General features: G+C 46.1%; 1 protein-coding gene across 1 annotated transcript in view; it reads right to left on the bottom strand.

Annotated features, from left to right (window-relative positions):
• Positions 1 to 13,668, bottom strand: part of NHS (Nance-Horan syndrome (congenital cataracts and dental anomalies)) — a 49,695-nt gene extending 36,027 nt beyond the window's left edge. Inside the window, 1 exon segment of the mRNA XM_009884793.1 lies at positions 13,578 to 13,668. Within this exon segment, the coding sequence (XP_009883095.1) occupies positions 13,578 to 13,668 (91 nt within the window).
• Between the last annotated feature and the right edge of the window lie 584 nt (positions 13,669 to 14,252).

The raw sequence follows: 14,252 nt of genomic DNA, 5'->3' as shown, positions 1-14,252 counted from the left end.
TGGAAACTGTCTGTCTTTGTCAGCAATATTGTATACCTGGACTGCAGGATGAATAACTTATGTCAAGATAAGTTATTTTCCCGCTGTTGTTGTTATTTGAATAACATATTCTCAGCTTGCTCACCCTAGGCACTAGTATTTTTTCTGCAGAGTTGCACTGTTTTTTTTTCTACTATATTTCAGATCCTTGCTTAGCTATAATGGTCCACAAGCCTCAAATATTAAAAGCCTAGTTTGCAAATCTAACCGAGGTGAGCACTGTTAGCTATATCCCCTCGTACGTCACTGCAGAGGATGTAAACCCGTTACCATGTCAGCTCGGGAGCCCCTACAGCTCATGCTAACCCCCACTTCGAATTGAGACATCATGGTTAAAGGCAACTAGCACACAAAATGCAGCATGAAAACATTTAAGCTAAAATAAATTTCAAAACATTTTCTTCTTGCAAAGGGTCATAAGGTGTTAATAAATATCGTAACATAGACTATCCTTTATTGTTATGGCTAGTATAGCTTTATGAGCCAAAACCATATCCTATTGTTTGTACTCACATTTATGTTATTAAGCCACATTATTTATGCAGAAAACCTAATTGAGTTCTGATGGGATTTCTGAAAAGCCACAACTGCTGAAGAGCTACAGGGTTTGTCAGATGCTGCAGGGGTGGGGACCACTCTCTGGCGAGAGTCTTCATCCAGAACATAATAGCAAACAGCAAATTCTTGCACATTTGTAACTCATCTGTCTTTGTGCACGCATTGGACTGAGCACAAAGTAGTTTTCAACACATTGGCTTTGGCACAGCAAATGCACGGAGTGGCAAACAATTGTGCAGTTAATGTACATATAGAATGATTACCTTTTAAGTGTGGGCAGACAATTTATTATGATCATGTACTGAGTACTGCACATGAAGAAGAAAAACAGAAGGTGCGGCAAAATGGGTATGTTCCGCTGCATCCAGTCAAAACCAGAGCAGAAATGTCATGTGTCAATGCCTACTGGTAACTATCAGAAATACCACTGCGGCATGACACTGGCTGCAGCACTGGACAGGAAGCCTTCAAGCTCTCAATTGTAAACAGTGATGAAAATAAAAATAAAAATAAACTGCAGGAAATAAACTGCAGGAAAAAAATCTGCAGGAAAAGCAATTAGACCAGGAAATACTTTCAGGAAAGGAAAAAGGAAAGGAAAGGAGGAGAGGAGAGGAGAGGAGAGGGCATCATCATTAAAATTATCATGCAGAGAGTGTAAGTAAAAAATGGGGCCGTCAAGTAGCAAACAGTGTTTGACCTTAATATATCACGTATTGAGTGGAATGGTGAATGGAGGGAGAGAGCACTCCTGGGATGCTTGGATTTGTTCACGGGGAGCAAAGTTGACAATATTTCCAAGCATACAGAAGCAGACAACGGAAAGCAATCACAAAAGCAACTTTCCCCAGGAGAGATTTGTCTCCCTGGAGTATTTCTGTAGCTAACAGATAGGCTTCTCGCTGATTTTTTGAGTAAGAATGAGCCTCAGAGAGTTACAAATACTCCTCTGGCAGAGCCTGTGCCCCTCTGTTCATTGTGGCAGGACCACGAGAAGGTGGACTGTGCTGCGCCAGCGTGTCCCAGCGCCACTGGGCACCAAGAGGGGAGATGCTGCCTTTACAGGGGAGCAGGGTCGCCTGCTTGGAAACAAATGTGTGTCTGCGAAGCTACGGATGGGTTTCTGTGTTTACTTGTTGAATATATTTCATGGCAAAATAAAAAGACAAATTTGGATGACAGCCAAGCAAGCTAGAAAGGTGACTTTTAACTCAAAAGGTGAAGGACTGCCTGAGAAACCGAACAAATACATTCATTTTTATGAAGAGGGGGGTAAACACGCTCAGAAATGTGACACAGTAAGTCGGAACAGGTATCACATTTTGCTGTCCTTGCTCTGTCCTTTCTCAGTCACAGCTCTGTCCAACTTCTCTGGCCCCTTTGGCTACGCTGGGACATCAGGTCTGGCCCTAATTACCTCCCTCCCACTTTACTGCCTCCTCCTCTCAGCCTCTCTTCTTTCTGTGTGGATTTTCCAAGCGGCATTAAAAAAAGAAGTGCTGGAAGAGGTGCCAGACTGCTCTAGAGGCTGAGATGCTCTACACGCTGCCCAGGGAAAGGCAGACGACATCCACGGATATACCCCATTCCTGATCTGGCAGGATGCTGTCTGGGGGGAGGTGGCAATCAATCTTCACATCTTGTCAACTCCCGTAGCATCTGTCAGCCCAGGGGGAGAGGGAGCCACCCCAGCCAACTCTTTTTATAATATAGATATTGTTCGTTAAGACATTTTATATACAAATACAGATCAGTTCACAGCCATCTGCTTATTTTCTATGTAGTGTCTGAAGTATCGTAAGGGTGTTACAGAGAATATGAAAACAAGCTCTCATCCCTGCCACTAAGCTTAAAAGAAAAAAAAAAGAAAAAAAGAAGAAGAAAATATAGGAGTTGGTATGCAGCGAAAAGCAAAGAAATGAGAGAGCATTTTCAAATGGTGGTTGCCTGGGCTGCTGTTGTTTGGAGATGCAATTTGGCCTGGTAGGCTGGCACATCCCCGCTCTGGCCTGAGGCAAGTCACCTCCTGCCCTTCAAAGCCATCTCTCAGCCTCCCAGGCACCTCCTGGCCCTTTCTATCTTCTTTCCACTTTCGTGTCTTAAGGGCAGAAATCATCCTCTGCACTAAGCACTTACACATACAATAACAGGCCCCGCATTTCATGTGCTACTCCAATATTATCTTATTGGTGGGTTTGTTTAATGTTATATTCTTCCAGATGAAAGTAGTCTTGCTTATCCCCTGCTAGGGCATGCTCTAAACCTTTGCTGATGAGCTGAGGTTTGTATTGCCCAGGCTGTGGTTTTGGACCCGCAGGCACCCGCAGCACAACCAATCCCTGCCATTTACAAGCAGCTCCAAATCGCAGGACTGGATAAGTAACGGGTGGTTCATTATTCAGAATTAAGCTGCCATGGTCAGTAAAGAAAAAAAGAGCCAGGCTGGTGCCCTGGTTGATTCCCACCGGAGCCCAGACCCACACAGCACAGGGAGACACACGGATTCACTGACAACCTGCCAGATTCATTATCCCTCAAGGTTTTTTAACCACTGCATTTAAATCACAGCTAATTCTGATAAATCAAGATTGCTTCCCTGACTTGCCGGTTTGATAATTTCATCTTCATGTTTGTTCATATTAGTAAGTATTGATTTCCTGTGGGATGCAGTACATCTTCAAGTTGTGAAGCGACAGTGAGGTCACTGCTTGGCAATGTTTCTGTTACACAGAGTTATTTCTGATGTTTGGGTATTGGCATACTTAACACACTTTGATCTTATCCAAAAATGGGATTCTATGCAACAGCACAGAAGAAAAAAAATCTAAAAAGTGCAGCCACTACTTACCTATGAAAAAGGCACGTAGGCAAAGATTAATTTGGATGCTTTTCATTCAGGTTAGCCTTTTCCCCATTTATTAGCATCCTGATTCCTTTTGTCTTTGTAATATTTGCGTAATAGTAACATTTTACAATTACTGCAATGCTTCTTCACTTTACGAGGGCCAGAGCAGCCTCCCCACAGTTAGTACAACTCTCCTTATTTTCTGCAAACTTTTACATGTACTTCTAGGATGGAAAAGCTACAGCAAAACTTCAGCCTGTCAGAAGAAAACATCTAAACTTTGAAGATTGTCATTTTAACCCAGAAAACAATTTATTTTGCAGATACTTCTACAGGACAGTGGAATAATTTTCAAGCCTTTAGGAAATCCCTGTTCTATCACTACTGAAGTTACAGCCACATCCATGATAACTTAAGACCAAGGGAAATATTTGCTAAAAGGTACTCATTTTCCTTCCCCTTCAATGCCCTTCTATCTGTGGACACCCAGTGAGCGTAGGATGATGTTGCTCCAGAAGCACTGCAGCTAGAACAAAGCAATGATAACCAAAGTGCCACACATCACTCACAGAAACAAGCCTCAAAGTAGGGTTGTGGGCAAGAAACCCCTTTCTCATTCCATTCATGACCCACTGAGACAGATATGTGCCTGGAGCTGAGATTATTCAAGTAATCCCCAAGGTAACTCTTTGTATTCAGACATTCTTTTTTGGGGGGCAAACTGAAATGAATTTGTTGCCTACCGCAGAGAGCACAGCTTTGCAACAGCACTGTTGCTGCCTAGTCCGTGACGATTCATTCATCCCAGCAGGGAGAAAAGCCTCTTTGTCCAGCCAAGTCCCCACCCAGACCCCTGCGAGGCAAAGCCCCACCGAACCACAGCTCAAAATTTTCCAGACTTGTCTTTTGGCTGCCATCGTTACCAGCCACGTCAACGGAGGCACAGATCATCAGGTAATTACTCCCCCTTTAACGTGATGAAACCAGGGAGATTTGGGGCTCACTGTCCATCAGGTACATATCTCAGAGGTACCTAACATTTCCAGCCAGGTGCCTAAGTAACGTAACACTGGTTTTACAATTACAGCTGATGATGACCAGAGTTTCATTCTGAATTTTGTATTAGCAATCTTCCATTCGGGACAGACGATCATGGTAGGTCCCTTCCAAATGAAAATATTCTATTCTATTCTATTCTATTCTACCCTAACCTACCCTACCCTACCCTACCCTATCCTATCCTATCCTATCTTATCCTATCCTATCCTATCCTATCCTACCCTACCCTACCCTATCCTATCCTATCCTATCTTATCCTATCCTATCCTATTCTTTCTACCAACATGACACTGAGTGGTCATGCTTCATGCTGCTATTTTTTCATCTAAGCTTCAAATTCACAGTATCTCCCAGCCTGACAACTCTGCATGCAGGAACTCTACATGTAGGTGTTGGGAGGTCCCGAGCAGGACAAGGCAGTGTATTGCACACATGAGCTAACTAACCTACGGAAATAATTCAGGGTCTAGCTAACTGCAGCTGTGTTATATGGGGTCACTTTCTGCTCTCAAACTATGAAGGTTCTTTGGGTTTTAACACAAGAAAATGACTTTTGTCTCTCTGCAATACATTATACTGGCAAAGTGGCTGCAACCACGCTGACAGAACTGTATTTTAGCAGTTAGCCTACTCCTCACACCCCCACATTCATCAAAAAGACACGTTTCACTGATAAATGGTAGTAATGGCTGTGGCTGGCACAGTTTTACTGGTCAAAGATCACACACACTTTTCAGAGCTTTGTCCCATACCTTTGCGCAAGCAGAAATGAGTAGTGAGGAAAATGAGGTTCAGTATGTTCATTCAGACTTGTCATGGGGAACACAACCTTTTAGGTTCAGACTATATGAAAGGGATTTAAAAGTGTGGGACTCTGCTGCACTACAGTTTTTACTCCTACCCTCGTTGACTACAATTTTTTCCCCTTGATCCTTCATCCCTTGAGCTACTGAGTAAATACGTCTGCCCAGGAAGTATGAATTTCCACTCAGCAAAGCTGAAACCGTTTTCCTGGGGTCATAAGCTCTTCAGGGTTGTTTTGTGTACCAGACCCTATTCTGATAGCCCACAGACCACAATTCATAATATAAATACTGTTTATTGCATCTCTTGGAGGTATCATGAACTGTACAGTGCCTCTATTTAAACACTGGCTGCCAGTAGATGAAGGCAGGGCTCTGCCTGCCTCCAAAAAAGTTTCTGATAATCCCGAGGAGACTTCACCATGACACTGGCACCAGACACAACCGGGGACCTGCAAGGTTACTAGGCCACGGAAACAACCATTTCCTTCCTCCATTTTTCAGCTAAGAGGATAGGACACGGCCACCCGCTGCAGAAAACAAGACCACAAAGACCAAAATAGTTGCTGTTCTCCTGCCTGCAGCACAGCTACGGCACTTCTGCACCTATCATCCCTTCTGCTGAGGCTGCGATAAGGGTCTGGGTTCCTTTGCTCTTGCTCCCGTTCCTTTCCCAACTTGCTTGGAAAATGAGCAAGGCTGACTGAAAGGATCAGGGCAGAAAAGATGACTTTGTGAAAAGTTACCACTAGTTGTAGGTGTTATGAAGAGGCACGGTAGAGCACGCAGAAGAAAAACTGAATGTAATGTCAAATTCACACATGCAGTAAGAGAGACCCCATGCAATCTCAGAGAATAGGGCTGGAGTAAAACAGACACATCAGCCAGCCGCTTAATAGGGCAATGCATCCACATTGGCTAAACACTTTTTGGTACATTTATGCAGTGATGTGCATCTTACAGGTTTATCTATTTTTTAATTTTGCCTCATATGAATAGGTACCCGACACTGCCAAGGCAGGAAAGGACAGCAGTCAGTCATACATTGACACAGAAAAAACTCGAGATGAAAGATTTTATCAAACCTGGGAAAATCAGTTTCCTCTTGGGTACTTGCCGAACTCCTCCAAAGTTGAAAGAGTAAAAAATTACCAAAGCGGGGTTTAGGCTGTAAGACAGAGGACATTCCTGGACTGTCCCCAAAGAAGGAGGACTCAGCCTTCAGTATATGCCAGAACTGGGGATCCCGAGGCACATTTCCAGGATGAACGCCCTTTTCCCAAGGCCCTGCAAGAGCCAGGCTGGAGACACCAAGACAGCAACCTAGCCTCTTCCCTGGTCAGTCTCAAAGCTTACAGCAAAGATTTGGACTGGGGCACAACCCTGAAGTTTTAGCGTTGTCCAAGATCAGTGCCACATGTTCATACATATTACAGAAGGAGAAAGAAAGCACATTGCTGCTTTTGCAGGTTGAATTTGAGAAGACTAGGAAACTACCATTTAAGCAGCGCACGCCTCATGCTGAAAAGTCCTTTCAATGTATTAGGGAAGGGGCTGACTCATTTGTCTCGTATTACAGCTCCAGTGTCTCCCATGGACGCTGCCTTCCCAAAATGCTCATTAACCCCAGCTTCCTGAATCACATCTGCTCCACCTGCCATTCAAAATGCACTGCCGTAAGTCAAGTCCCTTTCTCACAGATCATGAAAAAACATCTTGAGAATAAAATTTAGTCACCAAAAACCTGGGAGGAATTCAGACCAGCACGGAAGTAAAACCATTCACTTTGATGAAGCTGACATCCCACCAGAACTTTTTTTTTAAAATTGTTATATGAAACATTCACTATTTCACAGTTAATTGAAAAAAAAACCCCATAAAGTCACAGAATTGTTCTGATCTGTAGTAAAAATACAACCATGTGCTACAATTAAGTCCCTAAACCACTACTGAATAGAGTAGAATAATTATCGCAGGCTGACTTCGCATTTGGGGTTAGACATTGAAATAAAAAGGCTTTGGTAGGGCGGAGGAAGTCTGGGACAGACTAAGTGAAGGGGAAAATAGATCTTCCCCTTGCCAGCCCCCCTTTACCATGCCCCTATTTGAAGCAGGCTGGAGCAGAGCTCTAGCAAGGTGCTAACACAAACCACCACCGGCCTCGCTGCTGACCTGCGGCACAGCAGAAACGCCGGGAGACCGGCGTGGGTTACCGGCTCAGGGCTGAAGCGTGCCAGGAGCGCCGGAGACCAACCCCTCCAGAGGTCTGCAAGTGCTTCCACAGCACAGGCAGTAAATAATTCCTTGTCAGCTGGCCACATTATTGAATAGCAATAACTTTCCGTAATAACTAATTAGTGTCACATAGAGACCAGACACTTAAAAGAGAGAAAGTGCTGTAGCTCTTCTTCCTTCATTGGATTGCAGTGCTGAGGTCAAGCTTTACTCATCTGCTGGACTGGCACAAGAAAGCACCCGCATGTGAGCCAGGACCTTCCCTTTGGCAGCCGTGGGTTGAATCAAGCGGTTCGTCACCTCCCCCAGCTCTACGGTGCCGTTACTTCTGTGGCCATCCTGCCTGGACAGCAAGCTCTGGTGTAGTTGCTTGTCCCACGCTCACCCCTGAGACCTCCTCCAGCTCCTGCTCCCCCGTGGGGACCTGGCTTTGCCAAAGGAGGCTCCCAGCAGCACCCATCTGGGGCTGGGCTCACACCGCCCAGGAACGGGCTCCCTCCTCCTGCAAAGGCTCCTTGGCATCCCCAAGACCCAGGGAAACCTCAGGGAAAGTTTATTTTGGTGGGGTCAATAACGCAGGCATGGTCAGCACTCTATTCCCCCACTTTTCTTGCGTATCAAACAGGGGGACATATCTGTGTCGCTCCATGTCGAGCATGTCGCCTTTTCATTCATAAAAGGCAGCCTGTATCTTTAATCACTTTGTCAGAATAATAGCAAAGAAACAAGCACTTGATTGCCTGTGTTATCAGACACTATTGGAAAAGTCTAGATAAGGATGCTGAACAACCTTGGCTTATTAGTATTCCACATGCAAACGCTTCCCCATAACCCAGAGTCATCTGTATCCCGGCAACCCTTAAAATTTCATTCTCACTGAATTGCCAGATCTTTATCAAAATATAATTACAGTCTTAATTTGGAAGATAAATTTTGATTGCCTGTGCTGTGCCAAAGAAAAAAAAAATTGTCAGGTACACGAGAGATGAGGTACAACTGTGAAACGTGAATCTGCATATTCTGACATTGGTGCATCACCTTTCCTCTTATCAAAAGTTGAGCTGTGATAGCTAGCAGTGAGGTTATGTAGGGGTAAATAGGCAGGGACATGAAAAACCAGTCTTCTGATGCCATCAAGTGAAATTTGCGCTAAAACCAGGGAGGAATTTGAAATCTGCAGCTGCATACGAAGATTATCACTATTATGAAGATTATATACTATTATCATTATGAGGTGAATGATGTGCAGCATTGCTGTGCAAACCTGGAAGAAAACACCGGTCCTTCCTGAAACGGGAGGAGATTCTGCAGAACTCACCTCTTCTCCTGCTGCTTTTTTCCCCCCTTCAAACACTGGCAGAAATCAGCAGTGTTTTATAGTTATATCCAGAGGGTTCTCCAAATGCAAGGGTCACAAAATGGCTTCAGATTTCAGCAAATTGTTCTAGCGTTCTTCTTAAACTTAACTGTCAGCTTTTAAAAGCACTCTTAAGAACAGCCTTTGTGGTTGATTCATTCTCGTAAGATCTTCCGGCATTAACAGCTTGGCTGTTACAAGGCTGAAAAGGGTGCTGTTTTCCAGCAACGATCCTAGAGTCATATGTATATAGGCTGTCAGCCCCTAAACACCTTGTGTCTGCACACTCCATAGGGCACAAAATAGCTCTTCCTTCACTTAGGTGCCTATGTGAGCCAACGTCTTTTATTCCTCAAAACGACTGAAGACATTAGAATTCGTGCATGTATCACAACAGACCAGAATCATCTGTTTTTACTATGTGCTCTTACAGTGGTATGTTATATTTGATCCCGCTCCCACCTGCAACAGACGCGGAATCAACCCCTACATACAATCGTATGAGGATACAGTTGGAAATCCCATCACTTCAATGGAGCATTATCACCAAGGACATACTGCTGTGTGGGGAGGTACTCTTCTACCTTCCAAGAATTGATACGATTGCAAAGATTTTTCCAAACTTTAACAGGTTAAAACCTAAAGAAAAGGTATCCCAGAGGAATGTAACCACTGTCTGCTCTACCAACAGAGCCCAAAGGAGAGGAGACGGCCTGGCAGGCAAGTCATGGAGGTTACCCAGTTTCTAACTTATCAGACTACAGCAGTAGAAACCCACTTCAGTTTTACCCTGTTGAAATGCCGGGGGGAAAAGATAATTACTTGGATGACAATAGCATAAACGCAATTAGACGCTTGACCTTAGTGTTTCTTGGTCACATGCACAGAGCTGAACTCATTGCTAAATTTGGAATTGGGAAGTTCTTCTTCCCCCACCCCCACCAAGTTATTTGCACTTTCTCTGCAGCCCTGGTAAGGATCCTTTCCTAGGACAGACGTAATCTCATCCCTTGAAAGTGATGTTCTCACCTCCTGGGGGGGCCTTTGGGTACCCAGCCTCAGTCCCCTTTGTTACCTGCTTCTGTAACTTTGATCACCATTGCATGCACCATAAAACACCTCTTTGACACACTTGTTAGCTTGAATTCACTCCCATGGAGCTTATGTTGTCCACCCCTGAGAAGACCATGCGAGGTGAGGACAACTGCAACAGTAGTTAAACTCTACCACATAAACGTACAGAAGGATTACACTGTAGATTGAAAGCCATACTGTGTTACAGTATGAAAAATGTGCTTCCTCGTGGGCAGTGGTAAACTACATTACTCAAGTGAAGTCTGTTTCCTTCATGCTCCACTGCCCCAACCCTCTCCAAGAGACCACACCAAACCAAGTGCATTTTTGACCAGAGTCCCGTGTAAGCAAACACAGCTGCTAACTAATGATAAGACCCAAAGCTCACTGAAATCCAGAGAGATACTGCAGTCACTTCTGTGCACTGGTTACCATTTCCTAAAAATCATGTCCATCACTGACACAGCAGTGATGCTTTTGCTGACAGTAGCAGTAGGAAGTTTTATAGCTGAATGGATTCAGGGACTGAACCCCTCTTGTCACTTTGGTGGTAGGACCTCAACGGGGCTAAGTCATACTGCGGTAGAAATGGAGGGCAGGAAGGAACCACGAGAGAACTGCCTGGTCCATGACTTTTCCAACCCTGAAACACAGCTAAAATGCTATAAACAGCAAATAAGGCACCCACCCCCAGAGACAGAAGACGCTTACTATAGTGAATTTTGCCTGATGTGTGACCAAACCTGTCCTAAAAATGGCAAAATGCTAAGCCAAGTGTAATTCCATTGCTCTGAAGTGGACTGAGCATTTCTAGTCCACCCCAACTTTATTCTTACTTGTTCTTATAAAGCCTAAAAAAAAGGACATCCCTTAAGCTCTGTAGGATGCCTGTCCCAGTGCTTTATTTCTCTTTGCGCTTGGAAAGGTCTTCCTAACCTTCCCTGCTGCAAAGTCAGCTGGTTCCTAAGGGGAAAGGCTGCAGAAGCGGGCACACTGGCTGCAATCACATGCAGCTCCCCTCTTCTTTGGGCAGCGGACTCCATCTCTAGTGCTGTGAATTTGCAATCACTCACCTCAGATGAACTGAGCTGAGACAAACAAGCCAGAGCTAGTACCCTGGAATACTCCAGGCAGGAGGCAGGGGGAATATTTGAGCGCCCAAAGGAGGAGGATGAAGTGATGCTTACTCCAGATGCAGAGTTCTTCGCTCTCCTCTTTTAGATGCGCTGATTTCCTGCTGGCGAAGGGTACCACACTAAAATCAGAGGCAACCAAAGTTGCCTACCCACAGTAGCAGATTCAGCCTAGCACTAGAGAGATGGAAAGCTTCCATATGCCATGGTGACAAGTTCAGTACAGCCTCTTATCCATCCCCTCCCCCTGCCAGGCACACTGCCCCCACATCAGCACTATCAGTGAAGGCAGGCATGCATCTGGAGGAAAACCACACTGACATGAACATGTTGTTTTGAAAGCCTGGCTTTTGGCTCAGAGTTACATATTCCAACACTAAGGCTAACATTGGGAGGACTGGCAGAAGAAAGAGGTTGCCAGATTTACTCTCCCTCTGCACCATGGTGTGTTGCAGGGGGAGGAGTTCAAAATGGCCCCTGTGACAGCTGCCAGCATCTTCAGGACAGCTGGTAAAAGAGAGGCTTATTCCTCCCAGATACTCTTCACTGAGCTCTTTCCCAGGGTGAGAAACGGATCCCCCAAGCCTTTATCATCAGCAGGATCCTCCTGAAGGACCATTTCCTATGCAGAAGGTATCACAACGTTCCCGTTTCTCTTCCGCCTCTTTCATTCTCGAGCCCAGATCTCCCAGCTTTGAGCTCACAGTTGCCATGATAGGCTTACAGCAGAAGGTATTTGGCTATCACCTACATGGCCCAAGTTCCTAGTAAGTAAAACTGAGGTCTGGCTTCCTCAGCTATCTTAGAAGTTCTCCTGGTGAGAAGACAAGCAAGTCTCACCATTGGCAACTGGGAGCCTGGAGAGGATTGTTATGAGCCTTCCACAGCCAACAGAACTCTCAGCATTACAGCCTTTGCCTTCGGACCAGGCAGCACCACAGCAACCACAAACCTAAACTGTGCCAGTGATACCAGTAGCTGAATACTTGGAAATATAAACTGGGGATGCTCTTCCCCGCCTGCCATTTTGGCGACGACACTTTACCCTTGATGGACCTGCCTTGAGCACCTTATCTATCTAAAACTGCCTTGACTGCTGCTGCTGCTGAGATTCCAGGAACCGGCGAGCAGCATAACCCTCTGTGCTGCCGATGTCCACGGTGCAGCCTGGCAGCCCACTGATTTCCACGGCAGACAGCAACAGGGCAAGTGCAGTGGAGGGAGCAGCAGGCAAGTGGTTAACGCATGCCGTGAAGAAATATACATGCATACACTGCCCCAAACAGCCAGATCCTCTCATGTTGACATTTTCCATTCAGTTCCACTAGAATTAAAACGCTCATAATAAAAACCTGGCAATCAAAAGCAAAGAAATTGTCACCAAAGCAAGATTCATTTCTATCTATATCGTTGACCAGAAGTCTTTCTGCCTCTTACAAGCAACGTTAAATGCCATCCATTACAGCAACAAATGCCAACCAAGTCCCTTTTTTTCCACCTGTAATTTTAAAAGTACATCTCCCGTGCAGAAAGCTGTGTGCTTGGCAACCTCTGCATCTCCCCTCCTGACAAGTAGCAGAAATGCTGCATACTAAACTCTCTCCTGTAATGACATGGATTCCCACACCAAAGACAAATTCTAAAACTACCCAGGCAAAACTTCAAATAACCTGCAAGGTATTTAACAAACCGGAGGCAAAAGCTGAAGTCAAACCCTCAAAGCATACAGAGAGAGAGAGAGAGAGAGAAAAGAAATGCCCTCTGTTTGACCCAAAATAAAGGTCTACCAGAACAGTTCTGCATAGGAAAGAAAATGAATTACCATTGTGGGGACCCTCAGTCATTTAGAGTCTCCAGTCAAGGCTGAGAGCCATTCTGAGACTGCAGGTTTTTCCTCTAACTTCACTCCCCAGCTCTGCGAGGAACTAGTTAAAAATGACATCACTGCTCATACTACCCTCCTCCCCCTCCCCATTCACTTGCTAAAAAAGCTGAGGCTGCTCCTCTCCCCCTGCATTGGCTCCAGATTTGGTCCTTGATCCTTGCCAAGTTCCCGGTCTGCAGTTGACCGTGCCGGGTGGGTGTCAGTGCAGGACGGAGGATGCACCGTCTCTGCATGCTCTTACAGCATCCCCGCTGGCACCCACTTGAGAAATGAAATAGCCTTTCCCTTAAGAAATCAGAAGAGGTCTAACCTCGCGATGTATAATGCATTACACAGCCAGCTCCCCTTACAGAAGGCAAACAGTCTTCCTCTTTGAAGCAGGAGGGAGAGAGACCCTCCTAGAGGCTCTGCCTTTTCCCTCGTCTTCCTTAAAGGAGAGGACCCTCTCTGTGGTTTGCTGCATCCTCCTTGCGTTAGGACTGCAATCTATCTTTTCTTTTTTTTTTTTTTATTTCCCTCCCCCTGAGCGTGACATCATCAGACACCAACTCTACTTCTGTAATAAAAAAAGGATCCCGAGCAGAGCTACCTGGGACGAGGTCATCTGGAGGACCCAGGCGATGCTGGCTCCTGAGCAATTGTCGCTTCTTACAAAACGCTCCGCTCTTACACAGTGTCATCGGGATGTAATAACCCTGCGCTTGCTGCGGACCAGGATGCCCAGCTGCCGGGCTGAGATCGCTCTCGTTACCATCCCCGCTGGCTCCACTGGCATCGACAGTGAGCAGGTACCTCCGGAGCGCTCCCCTGGTACCCACGACTCCCCTCGCAACTCCAGTTGTTCCCCTCCCCTCACTGCTGGGAAGGATGCTGCAGCAGAATCCCTCGGCCAGCACTCCCAGCTGCTACAAAGCAGCCAGGCTGCGAGCAGGCAGCGCACAGGCTCCCAGCTCTCCTCCGCTCTCCGAAGGTTTCAGCCGAAAGCATCACAGAAGGGAGCCTTCACAAAACGCTCTCACCCCCGACTGATGGCTGCGGGAGACAGCAGCTCATGGCCGAGCCGGGGGCCAGCCCCAGCGCAAGGCCTGTTTGCTGCCGAGGGCGCCCGCCGCCTTATTTTCCCTCCCTGCCTCTTCTCTCCTGGGGTAGTGCTGGGGCTTGTGCTGAGCTGGCACCAGGGTGGACGGGGTGAGCCCCGCTGCCGCTGACGGGGTGTGGGACGGACGGTGGCTCCCCGGGCTCCGCAGCCTCCCTCACACGCTCC

The sequence above is a fragment of the Charadrius vociferus genome, unplaced genomic scaffold (genome assembly GCF_000708025.1).
Source record: "Charadrius vociferus isolate BGI_N301 unplaced genomic scaffold, ASM70802v2 scaffold200, whole genome shotgun sequence".
NCBI lineage: Eukaryota > Metazoa > Chordata > Aves > Charadriiformes > Charadriidae > Charadrius > Charadrius vociferus.
Note: the sequence above shows the minus strand (reverse complement) of the source record. Positions and strands in the feature narration are given on the sequence as shown.